This window comes from Chelmon rostratus, chromosome 9 (assembly GCF_017976325.1).
Source record: "Chelmon rostratus isolate fCheRos1 chromosome 9, fCheRos1.pri, whole genome shotgun sequence".
Lineage (NCBI taxonomy): Eukaryota > Metazoa > Chordata > Actinopteri > Chaetodontiformes > Chaetodontidae > Chelmon > Chelmon rostratus.
Genome location: NC_055666.1, coordinates 3,182,822 through 3,209,072, shown reverse-complemented (window position 1 = coordinate 3,209,072; position 26,251 = coordinate 3,182,822). Strand labels below are relative to the sequence as shown.

Sequence of the window (26,251 nt, the reverse complement as noted above, 5' to 3'; positions counted from 1 at the left end):
ATCTCTAACTATAAATGCAGTCTGCACGGGCAAACCCCAAATCTGAAGCTGAGCGTAGATACTCAGCACTATGTATTGTTTGAATAATCAATGTAATAGGATACACCAGGGCAACAAAACACACCTGTCAGTCACATGTTCCAATACTTTTTCTCACATGCAAAATGGGTGTGTTCAAACAAAAGGTGCCATCTTCTGAGTTGTACATCAGATCCAGATACCAGTAAATACCTGGAAATGAAAGCAGGTATGTGTCCCATATTCATCTTTTGATGTCAAACCCAAATGTTTTTGGTCTACAGCAAAATACAGGAACTGGCTTCACTGTTCCAGTACTTTTGGAGGGGAGTGTACATATGTACAGAGGAATAATATATATGAGGCTTCAGATACACACAGAATAATTGTTAGTAGGATACCCTCATTATTTGTTGACAATAAGTAGTAAATTATAGAACATCACCAACCGTATCCTTTAATAGTAGATTCAAACGATCTGTATCAGATTCATGTTTGTGGATAAGTTCACCCAGTGTTTTGGTAAAGAAAGTTGACCTTAAAACCAGTCTGGCTGGTTGTTGTTGAAAATGATATGACTTCTCAATGCACCGTCAGGACAGGGGAACAATCTGTACGGTCCACATGACAGAACTATCGTTCATACTTTGGTACAGTATAAATGGGTTTTAAAGTTTTATATTTCATGTAAATGAAGGTAAAACAAAAAAACGAAGGAAAGGAGCTGCCAAGACACACTCAAAAGATGCTCAAAGGTGCTACTGGGTATTTTTTCTTTATTTGTTACAACAAAATATAATAAATTAGTCATTGAGAAGCTCTGTTGTTTTAACAATGAACACTTTGATAAATGGAGTGTCTTTAAATAGCTCCTGTGAGTCAGCAATGTGGTCAATTCACAAGGGAGCTGGAAATTATTTAGCGGTCAGTCTGTTTCGGCAGTTCATGTAATCCTCAATTTAGATAAGTCCCTGAAAGCCTTTGTCCAGCAGAGGGAGCAGTTTAATCAGGTGAAGCACCAGGTTCGATGGCAGGTGTTTGTGGTCCCCTCTCCTCTGTGGTCATCAAACTTTAATGAGTATCTGACAGACAAGACAAAGAGTGAGTGTTAAGCAAACCTTAGCTGCTGTAAGACCACACACACACACACACACACACACACACACACACACACACACACACACACACACACACACACACACACACACACACATTGCTGATTGGTGTATTTTTGAACTTTGAACAGAACCAGGCTAGCTGTTTCCCCCTGCCCCCAGTCTTTAGCATCCTGAACCAGCTCTGTACTTTACACACATACATCTTTGAACTTCTCCCACTCTGGGAGAAAGCAGATAAGGATATTATACTATTGCTGAAGTTATAGAGCAGATTGACATTCTGCCCTCTTTCTTCCTATTTCTAGCTCAGCTCAGTGTAGCTCATTCTTAACAAGAAGCTGCGGTGTCATTTGTGCTGCCTCGTGCACCACCTGTGCTCCATGTAAAGCAGGTTTCCCAGTGCTTGCCTCTATGTGCCATGCGTTACGCTGGCAGAGCCTGATGGAATGCAGCCAGAGAGAATAATGAAAGTAGTAGCTGTCTTGATCTGCCATGTAACAACAGTAACTGGAGAGTGATGGAGGTGTCAGTCACGCCTGGTCCGCACATAGCGAGAAGAGGCCGAACCAGCCCGTATAGGAGCTTTAAAGTAGATCGATTCTAGATAGATACGTCAGGTAAGAAGGACTACGCTCAGTTCCCATTTGAACAGTATGTGCTCAGACCGGTAGATGTTAAAACTCTAGCATGCACATGTGGTTACTCAGCTGACATGGTTCTAATGACCATTCGACAACACAGGCCGTACAATGAAATGCTACTTGTAGTCCCTCCATGCAACTCAAAAAACAAAAATTATAAGAATGGATGAATTTATAACACATCATTTAAAAACTTATTTATGGTGTAGTGTGGAGGATGAGTTGAGGTGTCTCACAGCCTGAGGAAAGTAGCTGCTGTATCTTCTGGTGGTAGAGCAGCGAATACTTGTGTATCGCTTGGCAGATGGCAGCAGGGTGAATAGACTGTGGCTGGGTTGTGGACTGTCTTAAGGTTTCTAAAGAAATGCAGTTGTTTCTTTTTATTTATTTATTTTTTTTTTGACCAGGGTGGAGCTGTGAGTTGTCAATGACAGGTTCTCTGTGATGGTTATTCAATGCTAATCAGCTGCTCCACCTCAGCTCCACTGACAGAGACAGGAGTGTGACTGATGATATAGTGATCATATAGCACTAAAACCCTTTCAGTACTGAAAGCTCGGTGTCATTACTGAGTTTCAAGTTAACCACCTACTATTACAGTGCACGCCAATATGTTAGCATAGACTGTAAGTGTATGTAACTGGCAGTTACTGGGAACTTCTTTATTTGATTCTGAATGTGTAAACATCTTGGTGTTTAATTAAGCAGTATGTATGAGTACACCCACACCCACACCCACACCCACACAAACACACACACACACACACACACACACACACACACACACACACACACACACACAGCTCTCAGGTCAGACCTCACTCAGCAGAGCCCAGACGTCAGCGTCAGAGTGAACCACGAGGCGCAGTGCTGAGATCGGCTGCAGCGCTTCTTCAATCTCACCCTCAGCAAGCCCATTCACAAAGGCACCTGAAACACACAAACACAGTTGTTTTTTTTATGTGCATGCGTAGACAGACAACAAACTAACACTGTATCTCTGTTTACAAAGATAAAGTTCTAGTTTTTCACAAATTTTCAGTTTGGTTATTTACATTCCAGCGGTCCAATGTTTAAACCATCTGTTATTTAACACCACCACATTTAAACAGTCCCCTCTGGCATCTCGCGAAACAGATCAGTGTCAGTTTTTTCCAGTTTTCACCAAAAAGATCATTTTCAAGCTGACCCAACAACATTACAACGACACTCTGGAAGTATGAAATGTTTGTGCCACTCAGGTTTTCACATTTTTATCAGATTTCCACTTGGTATCAACTGTATTTTCCAATGTTAAACGATAAAGCCAGATTTTAAAAAAATAAAGGACTTACTCATATAATTATCACAATTGTTAGGTCATTAGTGGTGGCTTTTTATTCACATGTTATTGTTCTTAGAAGCCATCAAAAATGTTGTCAACATGTTATTTTGATGAAATTCATGTGTGCTGGCTGACAGTCAGGTGGGGTCACGGAAGGACCACGAATGCAGAAGCCTGAAAAACCTGAGCTATGAAATGTATCGTATGTTAGCACAAATAAACGTACAATACAACAAATAATGGAACTGCCTATCATGACCTGGGCAACAGATCCCGGTGATGTGTGTTAGTGAGCAGGTTTCATTTCATCATTCCTCATGCTGTCACTGCAGGGTCTGTTTCCTTTAAAAACCATCTGTCATCAGCTTGTCAGACAGGGCGGTGTGGCTATGGTTGTGTAATATTGTCTTTCTTAGTAACTGTGTGGAATGTGATTAAACAAGCCCTATTCACCTCTCCCCACACATGAGGATATTTTTAGTGCTTCAGTGCTTCCTAATTTCTCTAATGAGAGCATTCAATCATTAAAGTTTCACCTTATCTCCTTAAGGTGGTGTTTCAGTGTGTATGTGTGTGTGCTGAATGTGTGTTGGTGACACACACACACACACGTGTGTGACACAAAGGGATGGCTTAATTATTATTGGCTTATGAATTTGTGTGACATATTTACCAATAATGATGAAACCCTTATCAGATTCTCTATAGGCAGAAGACAAGCCAGGGACTAGTTTGTCTCGTGCTGATACCTGAAGGAAGAAAACATAACAAATGTCAGAAGGGCTGAATTTCAGACTTTCCTGGGAAAACAGCCTCATGAGTGAGTTTTTTTTTCTTCCAAACATGAACACATGTTTTCAATCAACAATACAGTAGTAAAGTAAAAGCAATGTGCATGATCGACAAGTGTTGATACAGCAAAACATATAGAGTACAACATGGCTGAAAACCAACACGGCCAGTGCTGTTGTGCTTGTTGCATTTGCACTGATGACTTGTCAACAACCAACAGACATGGTGCAAAGGCATTCATTTGGAGTTGTGGTTTGTTTTGGTCTCCACCAACTCCGGAGAAAAATATCCATATCCATATGTCCCACTATGTTCACCAGCTTGTCACTAACTGTGTCTGCTGTTTGCTGCCGAGCAGGTCGCACACAGTTGCTTTATTAGAGTACTTTCACTGAAAACTGCTGCCTACTGTTGTCGGAAACGAGGGTGAGGAGAGCTGTGAGACTACAGAACTGTAAATTTGTCCAGAAAGACAATAACAGGCTCAATAAAGCTGAGGGGAACTTCAGAATCTGGTGATAATTTTGATGAACAACTGCAGACAATTCACAAATCTGCCATCTTTTATGATCGGCCTTTATCCAACAACCTGTGTGAACTTCTTCCAACTGGCTTCAGAAAATTCCCCAGCACAGAAACTGCTTTGACAAAAGTGGTAAATGATTTAACTACTTGCTTTAGAGTCATCAGACCACAAGAAGTGAGATATGGTGTGCCACAGGGATCTGTGCTCGCTCCTGCTCTTTTCTCTACTTACATGTTGCCTCTTGGTACATTAATCAATACCTACAAACTCAGTAGCCATTCCAATGCAGAGGAAATTCATCTTTACAACCCATTAAACCTGACATTATCATCAGCTGGTGAAACAATGGACGTCACCTCACTTCCTTCTCTTAAATGCTGAGAAACTGCTAAAATGCTCATTTTTGGCCCAAAGCAGATTAGAAATAAATTCTGTGATCTCACTCTGAACACAAAGCCCTAGGATGAGAAATCTAGAGTCTACAGTCTTTGGTGCTGTCAATATCAAAACATTCAGATGTATATGGTTATATTAATTCATATAAAAAATAGAACTCACATATTTTTCTCAAATCATTGAGCCCTAGCACAGTCATTACGGAGGACTCATACATGTCAAAATGTAACAGAGCAAGGAAATGTGTTTTATAAAAAGCACCTAAAACAATACATTTGATCATTCTGAATTGGATATATGAAAAAGCGCACTGTATGTTTGTGATCACACCATTAAACGTTTGCTCTGTGTTTGACAAATAATACTTCAGTACTGACGACTGAGGGGTGTGGTTACCATATGAGCAAAATCCAGCTTTTTCCTGGAACAGCTGACTCATTCAAGAATTTAAAGCACCGGGCACATCGATCCTGGGGATTTAGAACACTGATCATTGCTGACTCCTGACATTTTTAGGTGCATCCTGATTTGTGTTAAATGTGATTATACTTCCCTGTAACGAAAACTCAGGTCTGTTATAGTCAATGTCAGCGAGGTGTCCTGTAGTCTTTTTCAGTTAAAAATCAAACTACTGGTACTTCAGGTTCAAACAACAAAAGTGGTGTACACTTGCTTTAAAACTTCCCGTCAGTCACACTCCTCCGCAAGTTCACGAGTGTCACCATAAGACTCAAGACCACCCAAACACAGCACAAAGTCATCCTCTGAACATCTGAAACAAAACTGATCAGCAGCGTGTGCTTTACCACCCCTCTCTGACCTTGCAGCTATCCTGTGAGGCTGGGCTCGGATAAGAAGGAATTCCCAATGAAACCTTGGCAACACTGGTCACACACATTGCTGTGTTGTGGTTATTTAATCATTAACTCTAACAATCAAGCCAAGTTCAAAGGTCACTATTACGCTGCCAGAAGCTCCCATGTGGTATGCTGAGTAGTAACAGCCAGCAAAGTTCACTATGGCAACATTTGGCCATTCATAATCCTGGAGACATCTACATCAGTAGATCTTGGCCTGCATGACATACTGCATGAAACATTTGTGTAAATATCAGTGTTCAACCGAAGTTCAAATGACATCTGTAGAAATCCAAACATCTTGTTTTCATACCTACAACATACATCACATATCAGCTAAAATCAGTGTGAAAGCCCCTTTACATGAACTTAAGCATGCCGTTACAATATGTTGAGAAATCCAGTGCTCATTCCAGCTTGGCCACCTTTTACTGACTTAAAACTGCTGGTATATTACTATCAAGCCTTTTGTGTCAACAGTTTCTTCAGTCCCCACGCCTGCACTGGGTGTGCCGGTTCTGATTTGGGTGCGCTACACTCCCCTGTTATCTGGAGAGGCTCTGGGCAGAAAACACAGACGCACAGGCCAGATAATATTGCACTGAAGGCAAAAAAAGTATGCAGAGCTCAGTGTAAAGCATTCAAACCTATCAGATACATTCTGAGTCACTACAAGTGCGTCATGAAAATATTATACAGGGTTTAAAATGATCATTATTTTTGTGCACACTAGGTTACAGTTGGTTAAATATGCCACTGAGAAGCTGAAACAGTGCAATGAACTCATTTCCTTTTGAAGCTGATGGAGCGAGTGCTCCTCCTCAGAGTTATTGTCTGCAGAAAAGTCTGCCACGGCTCATTTTGATGCTTACAACTCAATCACATCAGCACTAGGACTGAACATTTTTAAACAGAAAACCAGCCCCACTTGTGACCCTGAATGTACACAGCAAATCTGAGGATAATCTCATTATTACTCTTTGGTTCGTTGGTGTTTCACCTGCAATGTGAAGCCTCTGGACCTCAACTCAGCTTGTGTAACCTGGTTTCCCTCTTATCTTCCACACAGGGATTCCATGTCTGTCTAACTTTACTCAAAGGTCACCCACGGCATGACCACTTTTCCCCTTCAGTGTGACTGAAGTGTCGGTTGACACACACACACACGCGCACACGCACACACACACACACGCACACACGCACACACACACACACACACACACACACACACACACACACACACAGCCAGAGGGAGACAGATAGCAGATAGCTTGTTGTGGTGGGTGTTACCTGTTGCCTCACCACTCCTTCCCCAGGCACCAACACCTGAGATGAAAACCAAGACCTGCTCGGCGCCAGGAATGGAACCAAAGAACATGTGCACACACACAAACGCACACACGCACACACACACACACACACACACAGAGGCAGGATACTCACATTGCTGGGCAGCACTTCCACTGTTGTGTTGTAGAATTTATCTCCACTGGTCTCGATATTTCCACTGCGAAACAGGTACCTAAAGGGAAGAGGACAGCATTGGTGTCAAAAGTGACACTGCAGTGGAGTGTGCTGCCAGGATCAGGACATCAGGGCTAAAGTAATGTATCAGCTCAGATCATCTCATTGTGAAAAGTGTCACATCAACTGCCAGTTTCATTTCTAAATGAGTGTTTGTCATAACAGCGGAACAGACAAAAACCTCAGCTAAATATAATGACAATGCTTGAACTTTCTGTTGAACCAAACAATATCACCCCCTCACTTAAATGTAAAGTTTATTTCTCTACCCTCCAAATATTTCCCCTTAAAAGAACATAACCACAAATCTATCTCATGATGATTCCAAACAAAGCAAAATAGCTTCGCCTCCTGTGCCACAACATATGTTACTGAGGAAAGACCTGTTGACACTCTGCACTCATCCAGAGAGCCGCCCGACAATGCACAGCTTATTGTTCAGTGTGTGTGTGTGTGTGTGTGTGTGTGTGTGTGTGTGTGTGTGTGTGTGTGTGTGGAGCTCATATGAACTCCTGCTAGTAATTGAGTCTTTGGTTGCCCTGTTGTTACAGCTACTGTCCTGACACGCCAAACAGACAGCTGAGTGACAGTGGAGCATCTGTGGCCAATCATAGCTTGTAGTTTTTAGCTATCAGAATAACTTTAAGGATCAGTGTTGGTCAGCCAGTCCACCACTGTGGTCCAGACTGAATACCTTAACAACTATCTGATGGAATATGGCAGATATTCACTGTTCAAAACAGATGAACTCTAATGATCTTGATGACCCCTACTGTGTGGTTGACATTTTTGATTTTTACTGAAATAGCTACACAACTATCGAACAAATTTTCAGTCACCTTTATGTCTAGAGGACTTAGTTAATTTAAACACAAGATACTTGTGCCCAAAAAGAGGATTCATTCTCAGTGAAGAACCTTGGAGCTCTAATCTGCCTCTATACCTGCCAAAGAGCAGTGATTCCTAACACGTCTCTGGGGGTCATCAGGTGGATACCTCCCTTCAACAGTGTTTCGCCAGCAGTGAGATGCTCCAGGTAATGGCCAGTACCGATGCTACCATTTAGCTAATGCTAATGCTAACTGCTAAGAAGAACAGAGGAAGACAATACAGTACCGATGCTACCATTTAGCTAATGCTAATGCTAACTGCTAAGAAGAACAGAGGAAGACAATACAGTACCGATGCTACCATTTAGCTCAACCTGTCAAGATGACTGACTTTGGTAATCTGTTGACTTTTCATCATCAGCTCAAACTTTGGTTGATGAATGCTGATTTATCATGCTAACAAGCTAAACTAAGATGGTAAACATGGTTCATTGTACCTGTTAAACATCAGCCTGTTAGCATTGTCATTGTGAGCACGTTAACATGCTAATGTACAGATTAGCTCAAAGCACTGCTGTGCATAAGTGAAACTTGTAGAGTCTTGAGCCCCAGGAGATCAGTGTAACAGGAAAAAAAAAATCAGCAAGATCCTGGTATCAGTACTGGTATTGTCTTTTGAGGCACCATTGAAAAGAAGATGAATTAGCTATTAGCAGTTCCTGTTTCTTTGTTCAGATTAAGCTGAGTAATGTAAGAAGCATGATCTTTAACTCAAATTAACCTCACGCAGCAGCTTTGCCTCCCTTTCCGCTGTCCGGCACACCCCAAGGGAGGCTTTGACTGTTTTTTGGCTTTGTTCAATTCATATCATATCATATCATATACAAAATTTGGAACAGTGTAATTTTCAAATTGCACTCTTTCTTTTGGGCTCATTATGTTCGACGCCACGGCGCTTGTTATTGGCGAGTGGTTCAGTTGGTTGTTGCCCACTGCTGTACTGTGCTGTGTTAGCTGTAGGCCTTCGGATGCAACTTTTAGAGGGTGATGTGAGGTGATGCAAATTGTCTGATAAGTTGACCTGTGTTGGTCTTGCCTGGGCTGTCGGGGGAGTAAAGTGCATTGTCAAAGTAGTGTTTTTTTTTTTTTAATTCCAGCACTGGTATTTCTATTTGAGCAATGCAAATAAATGTGTGGGTCTGTTGGCATTTGCACTTGTTGCACTGGTGTCTCAGCTGCATGACCCTTTCGTTGATGGGGACCAAAAGTCAGTTGTCATTGTAAATAAACGGACTTGAATGGATGCAATCCATGTTAACTGTCAGGAACTGCACATCTTACTGACACAAAGAGAAAAGAAAACATGTTGAGACCAAGGCAAATGTATTCAGGAAGAAAAAAGTGGAATTATCTCAGAACCATTCTCTACTTTTTTCATGGATAATAGGATCTACCAAATGTGCTTATTGGCCTTGATTAAAACATTGTGGATTGAAGAAATGACGTGTGCTATCAACTTTTGAAAACCCATTTCTGACTGACCCGGATATGTGGATTGGCTGCGGGAAGTTGAAGAGGATGTAGTCATCCTGGGTGGGTGTTAATGCCCAGAAGAAGTCCTGTCCCTTGTAAGCCCTGTCCAGACTGTGCTGCTGGTAATGTTTCAGGCTGCTGCTCAGCTCTGCAGCTGGGTTATTGTGGGCCTGGAACAGATTCTGATTCCCAAAGTCCTTATCCTGGAGGGGACGAGAGACACACATGCAGGCACATACCCACAAAATAGCATTAAGACATCTATAAACAACTTTGATCCATTTTCATTTGTGTTGAGTGTCCAGATGTTTTTGTCAAAAAAAAAAGAGGAAGAAGAAGAAAAAAAAGTCTGTATCTATATTACATACAAAATGTGGCATGCATCATACATCTAGTAATTAGTAAGTTTTTGGCTTGCCAAACAACATCAGGTGTGTATCTTGTAATTACTGTTTCCTTCATGCTTTGATGGCTACATTACTATCCGTTAACTCACAGAGACACTTATGATCCATTGGCTTACAATTTAAGCAGATGATACCCTGCTGGTTCACATCATGAGTAAATGTACACATTTCTACACCTCTTTATCCACACAGGAGCCAGTCAGCGGCTCCTATATGTTGCTAACAACTCCTGACTTGGGTCATATCTATAACTCGTTGATCTATCTCTGATCTATGTTTTAACTAATGGATCTCTGACCTTACAAATCAACTCTCTCTTAAATGAAAGTGTATTCATTCTAAATAACAACATGTTCTCCATCTTCTGCATGTGGGAGGTGATGAGTTCAAACTAACAAACACATTTGTCAATCAATGTCATGTCACAGCATTTCTGTGTGATAAAGTCATTGTTAACTGAAAGGTACCTGTCACTGCATCTGTGGCCACGTACTGCACTTAAAACTGTATCTAGTGTTATTCATATACTGAATAAAACCTAGTTGTAACCATCTCCAAAATACAGAAAAATGTGTGCAAATCATACAGGTTTCAGGAGGTGTGCCTGGCACACTAGTGATAGGAGGACACAAGAAGCTGTTAACTGTCAATTCTGGGGGCGTTTGCCTGTGATGAACAGTGTGAGGGAAGCTACTTCAAACTGTCGCTCATTATGCTACAAGCGACTGTTCACTGGATGCAGCAACGCTACACTTTTATTGAAAGCCAGCAAGCCACACTACAAACTACTCTCAGTGGCGTGCACAGACTTTTTGAAGGGCAGGGGCGAAAACGACTTCACTTGAGCACGCATTTTGGCGTCCAAGAGGGCACTTTAGCACACGTTTTGGCATCCAAGAGGCTAAGGAGCGTTAACTCTTATGATCTGCACTCCAATGACCAACTGCTGCTCTCTGTTCCGCCTTATTGCACAGAGCAGGGAAAAAGGCCTTTGTTTTCTCTGCTCCTTCCTCATGGAATAAGCTGCAAAAGGACATGAAACTAACAGAACTGATTCCATTGAGCGATTTTAATTCCAAAATGAGAACACTTGAGACTGACTCCCTGATTTGTACTTGTTTTAATTGAATTGTTTTTAGAATCAAATTGAAATTTTTAACTTTGTAACTTGTGCTGCCACTTGGCCAGGACGCCCTTAGAAAAGAGATTTTTAATCTAAATGGGCCAATTTTCCTGGTAAAATAAAGGTTTAATTAAAAAAAAAAACAAAAACTTTAGCACGCGTTTTGGCGTCCAAGAGGGCACTTAAACGCGCATTTTGGCTCCCAAGAGGGCACTTTAGTACGCGTTTTTCAACATTTGGGCCACGGGGGGGTCGGTCGCCCCCCCTGTGCACGCCACTGCTACTCATAGTGGTATAACACACTGAAGCTGTTTCACACCAAGAGAAATGAACACACCCAGTATGCGGCGCGATCTTCTACCAGAACACTAAACAAAGGAATTCTTGTCAGAGACTCCAGGCTGCTGAGGGCTTCCTTCCACATCATTAATAAAAAAATTGCATGGAATTCCCATCATTTTAACCATCTTCTAAACACTAGAATCATATAATCAATCAGAAGGTGTACGTGTGTGACGTGATGTACAGCTATTATCTACACACTGACTGTGGAGGTCATTTCAACTCCCATCATGGAACACAGGTTTTTACCAAACCAACATGCATGTGATGCCAAAATGCTTGCTGAGAGCATTTAGCAGAGGGAGCTGAGCTGCACTCACCCTCAGATGCTGTAGTTTCCCAGACAGAGAGGAGTGGAGGCCGACATGCTGGAAGAGGGAGGGCTTGTGCCTCTGCTTGAGCGCTGCCTTCTGTTGATTACAGTCTTTCTGGATAAGACAACACATCAGCACGTAGGTCACTGCACAGCATGCTGCAGAGTTTGTGAAGACGTTGCAGCCACATAAACTCAGCCTCACTATCAGTTATGCACACTCCACTGAAGAACGTGTTCTACTGCTGTGAAAAATTCTGTATAATAATTAGCCAAGCAGCATTATGTGATTGAGGAGCTAAAAAAAGGATCAATAATAAAATAGCTTTGCAGTTCCAGTGAGTTTTATCAGGCACTTTATGCTGGCCTCTTAACAGCTCACTTACTGCGTCTTTTTCTGGGTTGCAAACTTTCACCCACAGAATGTGATCTAACAGCCAGTCGATGGGTTTGTCTCTGTGGAACATCAGAAAGAACTCTGCCACCAATGGGAGGTCAGAGGTTCGAAACAGCTTGCCTGGAGGATTACACACACACACATGCACATCAAGCAAGGCTCAATATGTAACCTACCATTTTCACACACAGACACACAGACACACACACACAGACACACACACACACACACACACACACACACACCTATGAATCCGAGCTGGGAGAACTCCAGGTACAGCCAGTGCTTGGACGCTGTCTGCATGATGAAGGTCTTCATGTTGGTGTAGTAGCCTGCTTTTGCAACGACATCATCCTCTAACTGGAAAACACAGCACAAAAACACCTTTTCAGAACTCATTTCAGTGAGCAGCCAATGTGTGCCACTGTAACGATGGTTTGAATGAGCGACTGATCCATTACAACAATCCTTCACCATCATTTCAAGATGCAGCTTTGCAGCAGCTCCTGTTGCTTACAAATCACAAGCTCACAAATGTCACACTTTCCTCATTTCTGTTATGTTACCTCCATCTTTGGTGCCCTTTCCTTTATGGTTTCACTCTGCACTCGACAGTGGGTCAACACCCACACTCTTTGACTGATAATTGATGACTTTTAATTTGAGGTCTTTTCTGAGCCTGTTTGAACAAGGTAGGAACTGCTGCACATGATAACTATCCAGCTGTGTTTGTTTCAAACAAACTGCGGCTGGAAATGTAAAATGCCTCCCTTTGGGTCCTACCTGAACATAATAGTTTCCTTTGTCTTTAGCATAGAGCATGAGGAAGCTGAAGTCCAGATTCTGCTTTGTTCGCCATCTAGGAACAGACAAGGTGCACACATAAACATGACTGTTCGGGTGTTTACTTATGTCTTTGATTCAACGCTGAATTCAACTACTAGCACTCCTTTTCTCAAAAATCCTGTCTATTTATATGCTGTATAGACTAAAGTTCTCTCTCTTCTCTAGTGAAGAAGACTAAATTAAATGTAAAGGATCTCACTGCAGCAGCAACCGATACAGGGTACAACAATGAGAAAATGTAAGCTTCTTCCACATTCACCTATAATTTAATTTATAATTTCAAGTAACTAATAACAGATATGGTAAGCGTACTTGACTCTGTCCTTGGAGTCTCCAAAGGTCTCTCTGAGGTCGGTGAAGTCAGGGTAATAATGCTGTGAAGGAGAGATGACCTCCAACAGCCCGGACTCCACCTCCTTGGGAAAACTACAGAGAAACAGCTGGTTAACTACAGACTTCATGAGAAAAATACAAAGGAAAACACAACAATTCAGCATATAACTCACATGGGAAAGATGATTCCAAGTGAAAATATCCTACATATAAAATTTCACAGCTTTCAGATGGCAGATATGATATCATATACAATTTTCTGACTACCATTGACACCACAAAGGAGATAACAAGAGTCAAGTGTAAAAATGACACAAAACAACACATTAAAAAAGAAAAAAAAGAAAAACTCTTTCTGATCACTACTTTAGTTATTGGATTTGCAATTTTTAAAAATCTAGTGAGCATCACAGGAGGAAGCAGAAAACTTCTGTCATTGAGTACTGACTGCTCCAGATGAGCCTGAACAGATGTGCTTTTAACTATCCGGTCATTAGGACATGAATGCAGCACGAGATATAGTTTGCGCACTTTATTAAAACAAAAGACTTGACTAAGTGTAATAAATGTACTTAGTTACATTCCACCACTGCTGATGAGAGCTGTGAGGCTGAACCAAAGCAGTTAAGCTGCTGACATATAAAGAAGCTCAGAACCTTTTAGAGCCCACATTGATCTACAATAAGAAGAGACACAAAAGAAATAGAAATGTCTTTCTTGAAATTTGACTTTGTTCTTAAAGGTTGACATAAAACTCCCAACACCACAATTTGGTGTATTCAATCTGACACAATTTGAGTGGAAGAAAATGCCCCATATGTGACTCCAAATGAAAGAGCAGGGGAAACGAGGCCAATGCATGACGTCTAAGTGAGTGGGATGGGACGCCCATCTCAGCTGCAGCCCTGCTTTGTGATACAGGCTGATAATAAAACAGGAATATGATTATGTACTCTGCAACCCTGCTGATTTAATCTATAACAAATTTAACCAAGGAGACCATTGGCTACCTGTTGTGTTCAGGCTCTTTTCACTTTCACTGAAAAGCACAGACACCAGAAGCTGGCTGCTGTCAGAAACCACAGATAACAGAAGACATGAAAACTAAACAGCAACAGTGATAGTGAAACTGCCCCATGGGAGGTAATCTAGAGCCACTCACTTCTTCCCAATGGTCTCTGCTATGCTGCTCACATAGGCTGAGTCGGTCTGGAGGGGGGGAGAAAACGGAGGAAGTCAGTGATGTAGGGGATTTCTGATGCGGTTAGTTAACACCAAACAGGAGGTCTTGAATGCTTTCGCGACAATGAACGCAGTATGGAGGTCTTGTGGGTCGAGGCAGCCTCATTGTGTTCATCCCTCCAAGGACAAACCTTGTATAACCAGTTTCACTTGATATGAGAGTCATGTTGCTGCTACCATTTCACCTCATCATGTTATTCACTCACACCAGAGAATGTCAGCCTCACAAACATAATCTTAAACAGACACACACAGGCGGGATAATGTTTTTTTTGTGTACCACAGCAACTAGTTGGACAGGTCTTAAAGGGTCCCCTTTTGTACCCTAGACCGAGCTGCTTTTGTTTGCACAAGGTGGTTTTGGAGCGTCTGCTGTATATTACATTACATGATCACAGAACACGGATGTGACCCCCTTTAATAAATAAGCCCGACGTGAATTGTGTTCAGGTATAAACCCAGTGACCTGACCAGTCCAAAAGCTTCGTGTCAGTCTCTGCAGTGCAAGTTCATGCAGCATGTGTGTGCTGGTTGATTATGATGTAAGAGGATGGGGAACCTCTGAACTCCGAGACAATTTATACTTCATTAAAAACAATTACTTGTCTTTAACAATGAAGAAAATAACAATAAAAAATAGTAGGTTAACATATTCTGGCAAGTGATCCCTGAATGCAGCAGGTGCAAAGTGGTTGCTATCATGCTAACGGCTGTGAAGAAAACAAACATGTGTTTTCCAAGAGAAACAGACAAACAATTACATTTTGTTGAAGTAGAAGGCAAGCCAGTGTGTCTAAGTTACTTTGTGGGGACGAGCTCACACTAATGAAAAAAGCCAAATATCAAAACATGCAAAACCGGATGAGCTGTGAGGACAAATCTGCTTGGATTAAGTCAACGGCAGAGTTTGGGTGTCCAACAAACAGCTTTCACAAACCCACGTTGTGACAGAGACAGTGTTACGCCAGCAATTTTTGTGGTGAGCGAGCTAATAGCTAAGAAGCTGAAACCTCATTGAGAGGGAGACTTTGTGAAGCAGAGCCTTGTTGCTGCTGCGAAGCTGCTAACACCAAGTAAAACTGTTCCTCAGTTTGTCTGGAATAATTCATAGAGATGAAGGAAAACCTGACGTGGAACTCAGTGATAGCAAGTGTCTGTGGCCACCTTCATGGTGGACGTTAAGAACCTCTCAGAGCTGAACCTCGAGAGAAATTAAAGCTGTGGCAACTGGAAAGAGGAAACACTGAATTTTACTGCTGCGCAAGAACAAAAGCTGCTCTGACATGTGAACATGCTGCTGAGTGTGAAAACTCCTTCAGACATTTGCTGAGAGGTTTCAGTAAACAAAAGGAACTGAACATATTTGCTGTTCGGTGTGTAACCAGCTGATGTTATGACAGAAGTCAATCCCATGCTATCGTACAGCTTTTCAGATCCAGCTTCTCTGGCAGATTTTCTGACTGTGGGTGAAATTAAATTAAATTAAATTTAAATAAATTAAATTCTCAAACCAATCAGGTAACACTGCCTCTGTCATGTTTCTCTTTGAAGAAACACTTCGACATTTTGGGAGATATGCTCATTTGCCCTTTTTTTTAGATGACAGAATCACTCTCATGTCTGTATGCTTAATATGAAGCTATTGCCAGCAAGGCTAAACTTAGCTTAGCATAAAGACTAGAGACAGGGGGAAAACTGTCGGCCTGTCTCTAACAAAAGTGAAAAAAGGCCTACCAACACCTAAAGCTTACCAATGACGATGTCACATCTTACATACATACAAAAAACAAAGAATAAAAGGAACAAGGCAAGCTTCCAACTGCCTGCTGGCTCTGGATTCATATTTGTTCAAACATTAGGGTGGTGTTAATCTTCTCAAGTGACTCTTGGCAAGAACCCCAATAAACAACTTTCCAAAAACATCAAACGGTTCCTTCAGGGCGTGATTTTCTCAGCAGTAAAGCGTCTCAAACTCTCAGCATTCGTTCTTGAGTGACAATAAATACATATGGCCTGAGGGACTCTGCATGGTGGCTCTGAGGTGTGTGACAAACAAAAGAGGAGGGTGGGGCGTGTGTGTAACCTCAGCAACGAAGACAATTATGAGAAGGTCTCGCTGTTGCGACGAAGTCAGGCCGTAGAACAGAGAGGTGAGCGTGCTGACCAGGTAGCTCTGCTTCTCACGCTTCACTGTAGGAATTCCCATCACTATGGACACTGGGGAAGGAGACACACAAACATACATACACACACACACACACACACACACACACACACACAGTATAGGTAATGATAAATAATGATTAAAAAACTGAACAGTGAACAGTGCTCTGTATGACCATCATATCACATATATAAGTCTGGCATCTCTTGATTATGTGTGATGCTGTTGCCGGGGAGGCATCCACAAGCCTGATTCCAAAAAAGGTTGGACGCTGTGTAAACAGAAATAAAAGCAGAATGCAATGATTTGCAAATTCCCTTTGACTTATATTCAACTGAATACAGAACAAAGACAAGATTTTAATTTACTTTTCTTCTTGGACACAACGTCCATGATTTCAGAAAGCATCTGTGATGTGGACTGCAGACCACAGCCCACTTTTCCACTTTAACATCAGGAGCCTGGGCCCAGAGAAGTCAGCAGTGTTTCTGGATGTTGTTGATATATGAATTCACTTTGCATGGTAGGGTCTTAACTTGCATTTGTAGATGCAGCCACGAGCTGTGTATGCCAACATGTTTTTTTTCATGTGTTCCACAGCCCATGTAGTCATGTCCTTCATACAGTCATGTCAGATATTAACACAGTGCTGTCTGAGGACAGAAGGTCATGGGCCCTTCAATGTTGATTTTCTCTGAACTTTGTTTTTGTAGATGGTGAAATCCTTGAATTCCATGCATCTGTGCATTGAGTTGTTTTTAAACTGTTGGACTATTTGCCTATGCAGAGTTGGAAGTGTTGAACCTCCCTCCATCCTGGCTTCTGAACGACTGAGCCTTTCCAGGATGCTCCTTTCATACCCAATAATGATACTATCACCTGTTACCAATCAACCTGTTTACCTGTGGAATGTTCCAAACAGGTGTTTTTGGAGCATCCCACAACTTTCTCCTTTGGTTGCTCCTGTCCCAGCTTGTTTGAAAGATTCAGAATAAGCAAATATTTACAAAAATCAATAAAGTCGAGGTGGTCAAACATTAAATATATTGTCTTTACACTGTTTTCAATTCAATATATGTCAAAAAGGATTAGCAAATGATCACATTCTGTTAATTGATGTTTTACACGCACAACTTCATCCTGTCGACCTCGTAACTGTCGATGTAAACTGCTGTGTTCTGAGGAAGTTGGTTTAGAAAGGAAATCTTGAACCCATCAAATAAAACTGAAATACAAAGAGTCATAAGCGTCTCATACAACAGTATAATTGTGGGAGTGTGGGATTCTGTGGGGGAGGGGGGTTCATGCTGAAGTGCTCCATACCTCCACGGCGTCCCTTTCCCAGGACTATGTTGGGTAGGAGGCTGTCCGGATGTTGTCTGAGGTGAGGCATGTAGAAGTACATGTTGGGCTGGAGGATCTGTTGGCCTGGACCCCCACTCAGCTGCTTTATTGCTTCTGTCCACAGGAGGGAAGGGGAGAGGTCTGTGCATAAGTTTGCCTTTGACAGTCTAACAGGACAACTAGAAATGATTAAACTCATTACAAAACTCATTAAACACATCTAAATGTGCAAGAATGTCCCCTGAGATAATGGTGCACTTTTCAGTACCTTTATGAAAAACTTTAATAAACTTTAGCATTATCATTATTGTTGTTCATTTTAATATTTTAGTTTATATTATATGTACATTCTCAAATAAATCAAATTAATCAAGTGGGTGAAGGGACGGTGGTGGGGGTGGCGGTAGAGGTTAATTAAGGACCCAACAGAAAATGTCTGCCATATGGCCCTCTACCAGATTAAAGCAGACATGTCTGAGTAAGTGAACAACTAGCGTCATATAGCACATAGCAGAAATGGTTCTTCATGTCTGAGCTGCTCCTGCACACCACATGCTCTTTATTCAGGTAAAAGCACTACCTGTGGAGGCGTTGGTGGTAGTGTTACTGGTGGGCTGTCTGATGCTGGCAGTTTCAGGAATGTTCTTCAGCTGTTCCAGGATGCTGGTGAGATCCCTGTTGACCTGGCCTCCCAGCTGCTCGGCCACCAGCAGACGCTCGTACAGGCCCCGCAGGTCTGGAAGTGCTGTCGAACCTGCAGGCATTGAAAGAAACTCAGACAGGTTGGAACTATTGGGCACAATTGTGACTGTGCGTTTGAGACGGCTGCTGTTCATCAGCATCAGCAGTAGATGAGTACATACAGATGCTGTGTTGCTATATTTCTACATCACCAAGGCACTGAACATGTTTCATGTAGCTACTGTTTGACGTTTCATGATTGTTTAGACTACATTAATGTCACAAAATTGTAAAAATACGCTTCCTGGAGCCCATTTCCCCAAACCCACAGTGACATCTTCAAATATCCAAAACCCCAAAAGCAGCAAATGGTCACATTTGAGAAGCTGCATTCAGCTACGTGTTGGCATCTTTGCTCAATGATTCACAATTCAGTACCTGCCCGTCAGCCTCTTAACACTGGCATTTCAGCTGCTGTCACTACATACCAACAGACACTATTTATAGTACAGACACTCCTTTAACTTTAACTGAAACTTCAAGATCTTTCCTCCACTTCAAATGACAGTTTAACTGCTGTCATCCCTGCCACTCTCTCATTACTTTGAGGGCTTGCATGCTGACTGGCATTTTAGCTGTTTTCACCTTATTCTTGAGCTGTTTGTTCAGTCTACAACCACATGACTGTGGTTCAACATCAAAGGCGAGTTCAACTGCACTGTTAGTACTCAACTGACACCTTCAGGTTCTTCAATTTACACTGAAACATACAATATTTCACTTACACTCATTCACAAGTCAGACATTTTAACCTGTTAGCATCACAGCTGAAATGTCAGCTGCCAGTGAGAGCAATCGAGATCATCTCTTACTTTTAAAATGACTCTGCTCTGGCTAATATCAAGAATGAACATTTTAAGAAAGATGCTTTCTATTTATTTTTCTTAAACTTACAGTACATAGGATACCTTATTTTTTAATTTTTAATTTCTTTTTGTGGTTTGCACAGTTGTAATTTATTGTTCTTATTGTGTTCAGTGTTCTGAAGAGCTTCTGTAAGAGTAAATTTCTCCATTGTGAGATTAATAAAGTCTTATCTATCTTAACTTGTTTACATTGTTTGCACATGCAATTTGCAAATTGGAGATTGTCCAGCACCACAAACTTCCTTTTAAGATAGCATGTTTTTGCCAGTTTCACAGAAGAGCATGCATTTAGATTAAGTATAGACTAAGTCTCTTACGGCATTAACACATTGAGATACTACAAGAAATTCAAATTTTGACTTTGCCTATTTTTTTTAAGTTTTCTGAGTTATAGAGGCTCTCAGATTAACACTAATATCCCCACAGGAATTATTTCCCAGATGCAAATGAAGCAAAACCCTAGGTTTGTCTGGCTGCTGATGCTGTAATGCATGAGCACTTCTACAGTTTGGATGACAAAGTATGTGTCCTCCCATGTGCAGAAATATTTTCTTCCTGCTGCTGATGTGGCCTTGACCTGTTAGGATCACATTTTACTAACACATGCCATTACCATGTCCTGACTGCCATAAACCACTCCTGTGTGTCCTTGAGTTCTGTCACATTTCCAGTTTCCACTTTATTACTTTCTTTGTGTGGAAAACAAGCTCTCTTTTAGCCTGCTGGAGGAGGAGTGCAACCGTATCTGTATAAGACTGACTGAAGTTGTAGTCTGACACTTTCAAGGAAATGAAACTTGAGATGAGGAAAACTGAGATTCTTGGTTAGATATAAAGTAAAAAGGAAGAGACAGAACAAGCTTTGATGTTATCAGACATTCTTCGGACCTGATCGCATTAAAGAAAAAACCAACAAAAACAAAAGGAGGAAGCACTTCAGAGATCTAATGTATTGCTCAGAATATGCTTGGGGAAAATTTACAAGTTTTCCTTTGACCTAAATACTGTTTCCTGTACTGTAACCAAATCAACACAGTACAGATAGTTTCAGTGAATACTCCTTTGCACAGATCTCAATTAATCAATACAACATATGAGTGGAAGCATTTCTCCTTATTGTAACAACATTACCCTCATGAAAATAGCTAATTACTTCACCATCAGTACCATACATCCCATATGTATAGTACTGCAGTATATATACATACACATTTAAAATGTATAGTACTGCAGTATATATACATACACATGTCAAATGTGTAGTACTGCAGTATATATACATACACATTTCAAATGTATAGTACTGCAGTATATATACATACACATGTCAAATGTGTAGTACTGCAGTATATATACATACACATTTCAAATGTATAGTACTGCAGTATATATACATACACATGTCAAATGTATAGTACTGCAGTATATATACATACACATTTCAAATGTATAGTACTGCAGTATATATACATACACATTTCAAATTTATAGTACTGCAGTATATATACATACACATTTCAAATGTATAGTACTGCAGTATATATACATACACATGTCAAATGTATAGTACTGCAGTATATATACATACACATTTCAAATGTATAGTACTGCAGTATATATACATACACATTTCAAATTTATAGTACTGCAGTATATATACATACACATTTCAAATGTATAGTACTGCAGTATATATATACATACACATGTCAAATGTATAGTACTGCAGTATATATACATACACATGTCAAATGTGTAGTACTGCAGTATATATACATACACATTTCAAATTTATAGTACTGCAGTATATATACATACACATTTCAAATGTATAGTACTGCAGTATATATACATACACATTTCAAATGTATAGTACTGCAGTATATATACATGCGTGTCAAATGTGTGAGGAAGGAGAAAGTAAGAAGAACTTCTTCTTTCTGTCTGGTTCCTGTCAAACAGTGTTTTGGTACAGAATGTAAACTGCAGCTCACTGTATGTGAGAGGTAATGAGATATTTAAGGTGTAGCGCTTTGAATAAAAACAAATGTTGTGGTTGATGCAGAAACCATAAACTGATGCAGTGATGAAAAGCCACAGCCCTAACACAGCATAATGTATTCAATAAATGCCTTTTCAAAAGCCATTCTTCCTCTTCTTCATTTCAAACACTTTGCACTTCGTACGAGTGTGAGCTCTGTTTTAATGAGAATGAGTTACTGCTGGACAGAATTATTTGATAGTGACAATTTTGTTTCAAAATTCAACAACAATTCAAATTCAGTGATGAAGGTACATAGCTGAGTCATGTGTCAGTCAGCACAGCAGAGTCAACGGGGACTAAGCGCTGGGTAACGTTTCATTGCTTTGCCACAAAATGACCACAGTGAGCACATTTTTCAAGAAGTCATGAAGCGTTTGCTCTCTTAAACTCAACCTCCACCAAAACTCTGTGTATTTAGGCCGTACATCGGAAATGTCTCACTTTGACAATGACATTAAGACCAAGCATGCTGTGACGTCTGTATGTTGCTCCGGTTGCCAGCACACAAAACATAGTTCAATAAAAATAAAACATGTGTATTAGTGTTTGATGTTTTAAAGAGACGCAATCGTCATCACTGCTTTTTACACTCAATGTTCTCTGTTTATAGAGCTTCATCTTGTTTACTTTGAATTAGTCGGCAGAAATGGTAAAAAAAGGAGCCTATTTAAGTATAAGCACCAGTTCTGATCCATTCCTGAGACATTCGCTGTAACGTAGCACAATCCATGCAACAAAGAAGTGACCTTCTTTCTGCTGTACTAGAATCTTGGTTTATGCTAAACAGCTAAATGAGTCTCACTGTCTCGCGGTTGTTCACCTCCACCAACCAGTCAAGTCACAGTTTACGTCCTGTCTGGCCAGACGCATAGAACATATGAAATGAAAATTTGGAATAAATTAAATGAAAGGCAATGAAGTGTATTTTTTGGAGAAATGGAAGTATTACATTGGCATGTATGATTCCAGTGAATAACGTCCAGTGAGAAACACATTAGAGACTGTTTTTCCAGAGGACTTACAGAGATCTTCAACACATGAAGCAACAACAATCACCTGAGGCTCAATATCTGCAGAAGTAATGAGCTTGTGGTGGACTACAATGCTTCAAATATGGATGTTGCTGTACAGAAGCTATAAACTGTATAATGTGGAAGCTTCACACACATCTTTAACCCAGCAGCACTGAAGAGTGAAACAATCAGCACAGTTTCAAGGTGGACACCCAAGATTAGAGTCAAGTCAGTATCTGACCAAATGTGTCTCCTTCTCCTGACCTTTTGGATAGGAAATGTCCTCACGTCATCATTTTATTCTGAGACATTTGTGTGAAATTTTGTCATAATTAGCATATGGGTTATTGAGTCACGGCCAAAAATGTGTTTTGTGAGGTCAGAAAGACCTTTGACCCCCAAATTCTAGCTCATCCATGAATCCAAGTGGACATTTGTCCCAGCTGCAATGAAAGTCCCGCAAGGCATTCCTGCGATATCTTGTTCAATGGGACGGACAGACGGTCACGGCTGTCGCAGAGTCATAATAAATAAACAAAAGCTTCTTTTCCAAAGACAGTGACACTGATTGCAATGCTAGCTGTTGTTACTGATGTTTTCTTGTCAATGTATACTAAGGGACAAAGTGCTACTGTTGGCAGACAATGTTCTGGAACTGAGACGTGTATTCATTGTTTTAGTTTGGTTGGAGTTTTGAAAAACCGATTTTGGATAGAGAAAAATGTGACTCTGCATTTTATTATAAAGTATAGTGTTTTGTGTTTGGTTAGGAGTTTGCAGATTGAAATATCCTCATGAAAACTGAGTTAAATTCTCACCACGATGATGTTACTGATCATCTCGCCAGGCAGTATTAGGCTGAAAAGTCTTCCTTTATAACTGACAAGATGCACAGCTGGATGAGTGTGATATAAGATCAATTGCAGTCACAGAAAATATTGCCTTTTTATGGTCTTAAATGCTTCATTGCTGTTTCAGTCAGTGCCGGGCCTCCATATGTTGCTGCTATCATTTCTCAAAAACTGAAAAATTGTTTCTTTAAATCACATTATTTAGCCCAATGAACGTGTGTAAAACATGCAGGTATTATGACACTGTGCCACAGCACTACATTATTTAGATAAGTTGATCCTTGGCAGTTATCAGATTTGCAGGAGTTTCAAGTTTCAAGTTCAAGATGCTAAACCTGAATTACCTGCTTTAAGGCATAACCGATGAGGAGACCCAGAGCCCGATGACAGTCTCCTGACTGATGTGGAGCTGACAGTATGACGCTCCACCTGTATAACAGCAACTGTGATGATCAGGAAGTTTCCCAGCTTATCTGATGAGGACCTTTTCTGATAAAAGTACGAATAACGGCTGATGATGAGCCCAGTTGTGAGTCCACTTGTATGTTTTACATATTGTAGAGTTTCTTGTAGAACATCTACAGCAACTTCAGTTCAACTTAATTGTCACAAGATAAAAAAAAGCAGCTTTGAACATGTACACAGCATATTCGTCACGTGCAGTCTGCACGGCCGCGTGCAGTGGCAAACAAAAGTTTCTGCGTGGGTCCGACAAAGTGTGACAATATCTAACTTTTACAGACAGCTACACCGTCAGCTGGCACGAACAAGTTAAACACCGCACAAACGTTACTTCTGGTTGTTTTCCGGGAACCAGTTAATTAAGCCTAAATTTGTTTAGTCTCAGGCTAAAAAGTTCTACTTTTCTTAGCAGTGGCAGCAGGTTGCACGGACAGCTTACCTTCATCATTGGGGATCGATTTAAACCAAGTGACGGACGCAAGACAAGCGAAAGCTAGGAGACATCCAAATCTGAAGGAGTAAAACTTCATTTCATTGCTCACTGACAGTCCGTCCGTTTTTCTCTGCCGACGTGCCGCCGGTTCACAGCTGGCAGCAGGTGGGTGTGGGCGGTTCAGGTAAAGCACAGGTAATGTTACACTATAGGTTAACAGTTGTGACTCTACCCTACGTCAAAAACAAACAAAACAAAACCATGCCCGCCTCTATCTTCCCTGCCTGTGTGGATCATGGGGCGCACTGTCACTTCGTGTCACATCGTGTCAGCTCGTTTTAAAAGCCGGTCAGTTTGAGGGAGCGACAGTCAGGTGCAACATCCATGTGCGAGCATCAGCGACATCTGCTGGTGGACCTAGAGAACGCGCGTCCTGTGAAGGTGTGCAAGAGAGTTTGCAGTTTATACCGGTGAATAATCGGAAATAACTAAACCTAGTGGTAAAATGCATTGCTCAGATACTCGTCGCAATTCTGGAACAAATTCGTTTAACTTTTGAAAACACGTAAAATAACAAAAATCATTTTGTATGAAGTAGTGCAACAGTATTAATGTTGATAAAAACAAGACCCCGCAGCGTTGCGGTAATATCACGATTTAGTACGACGAAACATGTAATAATAATTATAATAATAACAGTAATGATAATAATGAGAATATTGTCAGTGTTATTCACTGTAGAGAGTAGTTAATATAATTTAGCTTCAGTAAGGTCTAAAGCCTAATAAACCATTTGTTTTTGTGTTTGGTATCACATTTGTAGCTGTTTTGTTGCCGAACATTAACGTTAGCTACATTTCCACCACTTCATAAAAGCCTGGGGTGTGACGTTAGACATTTCATCAAGTAGTTAAGAGTTAGCGTTTGCGACGTCATTTTACACTCACGTTTACGTTATATTATAGATATAATATATAATATAGAAAATAGACTGGTGTAGAAGGCAGCTTGTCTTCACCCTTAATGGCACAATGTCTATTATGTGGCTTTCGTCTGTAGACTCGACGAGTTACCGTGTCTATCTATTAATATCTTAGGTCCTCCGACGTTCTCCATCAGGGGATGTAGCTCAGTGGTAGAGCGCGTGCTTTGCATGTACGAGGCCCCGGGTTCAATCCCCGGCATCTCCACTTTTTCCACCAGGTCATTTCATGTATTCACAGCGAATATTCTTCCTCATCTCTCAATCATCCACCAACAACCTAACGCACTTTTCGTAAATAACTGATTCCAATGCACGTTGGTTACTTGGACGACAGTTCACTAACCAGACCGCAAAACTGACTGGAAGAAACTAATTAAGTAATTTTTTCTCACGATAAAATACAGGAGCAGAATTTAAATAATCTTTTTGATGTCATCATCTCATACTAAATGTTTATCTGGAGTAGAGGAGTGCAGGACACCCTGCAGGAGTAGAGCTTTCGGCACACCGGTAGTTTCACCTTCAAAGTAAAAGCGGAGGAAGCTGAAAGCAACATGAAGTTAGAGGTAGTTTAATGATTTTAACAGTTTCAACTACAAGTTTAAAACATGCTATATTACAACAAAAGAGAGGTTGCACGCAAATGAATATTATGTATGAAGATGGAGGAAGTCAGTGAAGATGGTATCTGTCAAAACATAATGGATTTATTTTTTATGTTTTTAAAAATCATTTTAAGTACTATGTAGAAGCAGGCTTTTTTGCCTGTTGTCTTCAGAGGTAGTAT

At 40.8% G+C, this 26,251-nt stretch overlaps 1 protein-coding gene and 1 non-coding gene across 2 annotated transcripts; one reads left to right on the top strand and one right to left on the bottom strand.

Moving 5' to 3' along the window:
- Positions 1–768: 768 nt before the first annotated feature.
- On the bottom strand, positions 769–24,767 carry zgc:154054 (uncharacterized protein LOC777616 homolog). Its single transcript, XM_041944477.1, has 15 exons — positions 24,486–24,767; positions 18,651–18,824; positions 18,050–18,184; positions 16,646–16,779; positions 14,483–14,529; positions 13,300–13,413; positions 12,925–13,000; positions 12,387–12,501; positions 12,131–12,261; positions 11,752–11,859; positions 9,569–9,762; positions 7,116–7,194; positions 3,775–3,850; positions 2,595–2,707; positions 769–1,100 (listed from the first exon to the last, which is right to left on the bottom strand). The coding sequence occupies exons 1-15, from the start codon at positions 24,574–24,576 to the stop codon at positions 1,083–1,085; spliced, it is 1,605 nt and encodes a 534-aa protein (XP_041800411.1). The 5' UTR covers positions 24,577–24,767; the 3' UTR covers positions 769–1,082.
- Positions 24,768–25,597: 830 nt separating this feature from the next.
- trnaa-ugc lies at positions 25,598–25,669 on the top strand. Its single transcript has one exon. It is a non-coding gene; the product is annotated as a tRNA-Ala (tRNA).
- The last annotated feature ends 582 nt before the right edge of the window (positions 25,670–26,251 follow it).

Coding starts and splice junctions, on each gene's coding strand:
- zgc:154054 (XM_041944477.1), bottom strand. CDS start 24,576: ATGAAGTTTTACTCCTTCAGATTTGGATGTCTCCTAGCTTTCGCTTGT. Junction 13,414..14,482: donor GCAGAGACCATTGGGAAGAA/GTGAGTGGCTCT, acceptor GTTTCTCTGTAG/TTTTCCCAAGGAGGTGGAGT. Junction 11,860..12,130: donor GCAACCCAGAAAAAGACGCA/GTAAGTGAGCTG, acceptor TGTCTTATCCAG/AAAGACTGTAATCAACAGAA.